We start from the raw sequence: 6000 nt of genomic DNA, 5'->3' as shown, positions 1-6000 counted from the left end.
GATGGAAAAAGATATTCCATGCAAATGGAAATTAAATAATAACCTCAGAATTCTACATCTATCAATCAATCATTATCATAATAAATATACTTATAAAGCTAAAGCCATGAAGCTAATGGTTGAACAAGAAGAGCATTAAAATAAATTTATACATAAAAAAATTTTTGGCAAAATTTCACAAGCTTGTCCATGTTAGAGCCATTCTTTCTTGTTCAATCCAAAACACAAATCCTATCCAGCAAGTGCTGTTACTTCAATAATGTAAAGTTTCATCCACTTATGATCCTGATCTGTATATTACAAAGAGCATTCATCCCCAGATAAAAGAATATTTCATTAACACCAGGCATTCTCAAAACCTAAAAGCTTAAGAAATAAAATTTCAAAACCAATGATAGTTAAAATAAGGGGCTCTGAATTTGAAGTGCTTTGTTAAACTTTATTGTATAGACTAAAATTTTGGTTTCCTGGACTCAGTAATACTAAACTGCCTATTGGGTTTAGTGGCTTCTTGCATCAGCTCCTGCAACTGTCCAATTTGTTCATCACGAAAGTCATTAAGTCTTTCTTCTGGTAGGGAGATTCCAAAACATGCTTTTTCAGTTGAATTTTGTCTGTTTTCATTAGCTTGTTGCCATAGCACTGCTGCATATGCCTAGTAAAAAGAAAAAAAATTGAAGGTTATAGATATTAAAATGAGATCTGTATTCATTCATTTATTCATTCATTTAATGTTGAAGAACTTAAAGAATCCTATCACTGAGTCTTGTGCATTTGGCAAATAAGACACGAACAATATAGAGCTGTGTCTTTACTATTCAGTGATAGTTTCACATACATATATCTTATTTTTAGCATTTTAAGAGTTTTATTACCAAAGTCCTGAATCTGGAAATCTAGAAGGTTCAAGGCAGGTAGGAGTGGTCCATGAACGGGCTTCAGGAGCATGCATAAACCACCGCAAAATTGTATGTACACAAACATGCACATAGTTCTGGGGCCATAACTTTCATCAGATTTTCAAAGGGGGAGTCATGGGTCATATAGGCTTAAAAGTGGGTCTCAAAATTCTTTAGGTTCATTCCCCTGTCTTCAGTTTAAAAACGAATTTAAATCACACTTAGAAAAAATTTTCAAACCTTTAAGCTTTCAATATTTAACAACCATCTTTGCCAGAAAAAAATTCTACATTTTTCACACTAATTTTTCTCTCATTCTTTTAATCAGGCAGGAAGTACCAGTGTATTTCAGTTCATGAAGTTAAATTATGTGCACCCTCTGAGTAAGTAAACAAATTAGTTAACTCTGGATAATGCTGCTATTGTATCTGGTTTAAGATAATTAAATTGCTTATAACTGTTAGATACCAGCATCACCAAAGAAACTTTAATTTCAGATATTCCAAACCTTTATTTGAATTGGAAATAATATCTTTGTCACATTTTACAGAAACCCATTTCATATAATACTAAAAAACTGCACACACCCTAGGGCTTTATAAATTCCACTTCTAAGTATATGCCCCAGAGCACAGTTTCTCAACCTCAGTACTATTAACAAAGTGTGTAATTTGGATAATACTTTGTAATAGGGTGGGTGGGAATCTGTTTTTGCATTGTAGGGTGCTTAACAGTGTCCCTGGTCTCTACCCACTCGATGCCTGCAGCACCCCTCCTCTTAGTCTTGATAATCAAAAATGTCTCCAAAGACTGCCAAATGTTTCCTTGCAAGCAAAACTGCCCAGGTTGAGAACTACTGTCCTAAAGACACTTTACAACATGGGGACAAGAGGCATTCAAAGAATGTTCATTGTGGCATTCCTTATAAAAGCAAAACATTGTTTATTAATAAAGTGTTTAGACACTTCTTTATAATCCATTAAGTAATTAAATGTCTGTATTAACATGAATAAATCTCTAAAATAATCAGAATCCAAAATGCAAGTTAAAAAAATTTATACAGTTGTAGAAATAGAAAAACCAATACTCAAATTCATATGAAAATGTGAGAGGCCTTGAAGAGCCAAAACAATCTTGAAAAAGAAACAAACGAAGTTGGAGTATACACAGTTCCCAATTTCAAAACTTACTGGCTTTAGGGTAGATATATAGAGACTAATGGAATAGAACTGAGCATCCAGAAATAAACCCTTACATATATGGCCAACTGACTTTTGACAATGGTGTCAAGTCCATCAATGGGGGAAAGAAATATCTCTTCAACAGATACTGCTGGGAAAATTGGATTTCCACATGCAAAAGAATAAAGTTGCATCCCTACCTCCCACCATATACAGAAATTAACACAGAATGGATGAAAAACAAACATAAGAGCTAAAACCATAAAACTCCTGGAAGAAAACAGGGGTAAATTTTCATGACCTTGGATTTGGCAACAAGTCTAAGATACGACACCAAAAGCATAAGCAACAAAAGAAAAACTAGATAAATTGGATTTCATCAGAATCAAAAACTTTTGTGCATCAGAAGACAGAGTGAAAAGAAACTGCAGAATGGGAAAAAATATTTGCAAACTATGTCTGATAAGCATTTAATAACCAGAATATGTCAAGACAATAAAAAGACAACTCAAAAAATGGGCAAAAGACTTGAGTAGACATTTCTCCAAAGATATATAAACCATCAACAAGGACATGAAAAGATACTCAACATAATTAGTCATTAGAGAAATGAAAATCCAAATCACAATGAGATACCACTTAATACCCACTAGGATGACTATAATAATAGACAATAAATAAAAGGAAAATAACACATATGGGTGAGAATTTTTAGAAACTGGAAACTTGTACATTGCTAGTGGGAATATAAAATGGTATAGCCACTGTGGAAAACAGTTTGGCAGTTCCTCAAGAAGTTAAAGAATTACCATCTGATCCAGCAACTCCACTTACAGGTATATACCCCAAATAAATCAAAGTAGGAACTCAGACAGATACTTGTACATCCATGTTCATAACAGCATTCATTATTCACAACAGCAAATATGTGGAAACATATCCATCAACAGATGAATAGATAAATAAAATGTAGTGTGAACATACAATGGAATATTATTCACACTTAAAAAGAATTCTGATACATTCTACAACACAGATGAAACTTGAAGACATTATGCTAAAACGGAAATAAGCCAGACACAAAAAACAAATATTGCAGGATTCCACTCATGTGAAATATGTAGAACAGGCAAATTTATAGAGACAAAAGTGTAAGAGGACACCAGGGGCTTGGGGAGAGGGAGTGGGGATGTACTGCTTTTGGGGCACAGAGTTTGTCTGGGTATAGACAGTGGTAACCGATGAACAAGACTGTAAATGCAATCAATGCCCCTGAGTGGTACACTTAAAAATGGCTAAAGTGAGGCTTCCCTGGTGGCGCAGTGGTTGAGAGTCCACCTGCCAATGCAGGGGACACGGGTTTGTGCCCTGGTCTGGGAAGATCCCACATGCCACGGAGCGGCTAGGCCCGTGAGCCATGGCCTCTGAGCCTGCGCATCCGGAGCCTGTGCTCCGCAACGGACGGGAGAGGCCACAACAGTGAGAGGCCCGCGTACTGCAAAAAAAAAAAAAAAAAAAAAAGCTACGCAAGGAGTTCTACTCCCATTAATACTGCGGTACTTTCTATCAAACCAACCCTCCTGCAGATAACATAAAGTCTACACAAAATATAATCAAACAACAATCCCAAGACACTGGAGAGCAACCAAATCAGAAAGGAGCTGACAGAATGGAGAATGGCAGGGAACACAGGGTTAGACTGCCACTTTTATGGCATTTTTTCCAAGGGAAGATGCCAGTTGGTGCTGCAAGGTTACTGAGGACTCAGAGCACAGTGTGTGGGAGAACAGCAGCAACTGGAAAGTAAGAAAGGGAAATCTCAGAAAAAGAACTACAAAAGGGGAACCCCAAATTCTGCAAATAAACTCTGCCAAAATCTCTGGCTAACCCCTTAACTAAGCATGCTCATGACAGACTAAAGCCCAGCTAAGGCAAAAAGAACTAAATAGACACTTTTTGTCAAGGGGAACACAGAGTTTGGAATCTGAGTTCTGCCAAGTTAACTGCTTGATAAAACAAAAATTAATACACTTCGAAGAACACAGTGGAATAATGTCTCTACAATGTATCTATCATTCACAGTGTCCAGAAAAAAATCCAAAATTACAAGAATCATGAAGATACAGAAAATGGGACCCATAATCAAGAGAAAAGGCAATGCCAGAAATGGTTCAGACATTAAAACTAGCAGCAAAGGATTCTGAAGCAGTTATTATTTATGTTCAAATACATAAAAGAAAATTTCATAATAAATGCATAGATGAGAACTCTCAGCAGAAAATGAGAAACTGTAAGAACCAAAAGAAAACTCTAGAACTCTAAAATGCAGTTATCTGAAATTTAAAAATCCTCATTGAATGGGTTTAACAGCATACTAGAGATGAGAAAAGAAAGATTCAATGAACTTGAAAGTATGTCAGTAGAAATTATCCAACCTGAAAGTGAAAAACTATTAAAAAATGAACTTAATCTATATTCCTGTTTTTGTGCTGGTACCATACTGTCTTGATTACAGTAGCTTTGTAGTATTCTGAAGTCAGGGAGCCTGATTCCTCCAGCTCCATTTTTCTTTCTCAAGATTGCTTTGGCTATTCGGGGTCTTTTGTGTTTACATACAAATTGTGTGATTTTTTTGTTCTAGCTCTGTGAAAAATGCAAGTGGTAGTCTGAAAGGGATTGCACTGAATCTGTAGATTGCTTTGGGTAGTACAGTCATTTTCACAATGTTGATTCTTCCAGAACATGGTATATCTCTCCATCTATTTGTATCATCTTTAATTTCTTTCATCAGTGTCTTAAAATTTTCTGCATACATGTCTTTTGTCTCCTTAGGTAGGTTTATTCCTAGGTATGTTATTCTTTTTGTTGCAATGGTAAATGGGAGTGTTTCCTTAATCTCTCTTTCAGATTTTTCATCATTAGTGTATAGGGATGCAAGAGATTTCTATGCATTAATTTTGTATCCTGCTACTTTACCAAATTCGTTGATTAGCTCTGGTAGTTTTCTGGTGGCATCTTTAGGATTCTCTATGTATAGTATCATGTCATCTGCCAACAGTGACAGCTTTACTTCTTCCTTTCCGATTTCGATTCCTTTTATTTCTTTTTCTTCTCTGATTGCTGTAGCTAAAACTTCCAACACTATGTCTTCTTCCTGATCTTAGTGGAAATGGTTTCAGTTTTTCACCATCAAGGATGATGTTGGCTGTGGGTTTGTCATATATGGCCTTTATTATGTTGAGGAAAGTTCCCTCTATGCCTACTTTCTTCAGGGTTTTTTATCATAAATGGGTGTTGAATTTTGTCAAAAGCTTTCTCTGCATCTATTGAGATGATCATATGGTTTTTCTCCTTCACTTTGTTAATATGGTGTATCACGTTGATTGATTTGCGTATATGGAAGAATCCTTGCATTCCTGGGATAAACCCCACTTGATCATGGTGTATGATCCTTTTAATGTGCTGTTGGATTCTGTTTGCTAGTATTTTGTTGAGGATTTTTGCATCTATGTTCATCAGTGATATGTAATCAAGACAGTATGGTACTGGCACAAAAACAGAAATATAGATCAATGGAACAGGAGAGAAAGCCCAGAGATAAACCCACACCCATATCGTTACCTTATCTTTGATAAAGGAGGCAAGAATATACAGTGGAGAATGGTGCTGGGAAAACTGGACAGCTACATGTAAAAGAAGGAAATTCGAACACTCCCTAAAACCATACACAAAAATAAATTCAAAATGGATTAAAGACCAAAATGTAAGGGCAGACACCATCAAACTCTTAAAGGAAAACATAGGCAGACATAAACCACAGCAAGATCCTTTTTCACCCACCTCCTAGAGAAACAGAAATAAAAACAAAAATAAACAAATGGGACCTAATGAAACTTAAAAGCTTTTGCACAGCAAAGGAA

At 35.8% G+C, this 6000-nt stretch overlaps 1 protein-coding gene across 3 annotated transcripts in view; it reads right to left on the bottom strand.

Moving 5' to 3' along the window:
• Positions 1 to 425: 425 nt before the first annotated feature.
• SDHAF3 (succinate dehydrogenase complex assembly factor 3) overlaps positions 426 to 6000 on the bottom strand; it is a 73942-nt gene continuing 68367 nt past the window's right edge. For all 3 annotated transcript variants that reach the window (XM_032643082.1, XM_032643081.1, XM_032643080.1), the window contains one exon: positions 426 to 655. In XM_032643082.1, the coding sequence (XP_032498973.1) occupies positions 452 to 655 (204 nt within the window). In that variant the 3' untranslated portion in view covers positions 426 to 451. The remainder of the gene's footprint in view (positions 656 to 6000) is intronic.

The sequence above is a fragment of the Phocoena sinus genome, chromosome 9, assembly GCF_008692025.1.
Source record: "Phocoena sinus isolate mPhoSin1 chromosome 9, mPhoSin1.pri, whole genome shotgun sequence".
Classification (NCBI taxonomy): domain Eukaryota; kingdom Metazoa; phylum Chordata; class Mammalia; order Artiodactyla; family Phocoenidae; genus Phocoena; species Phocoena sinus.
The sequence above is the reverse complement of the archived record's forward strand: the minus strand, read 5'-3'. Positions and strand labels throughout refer to the sequence as shown.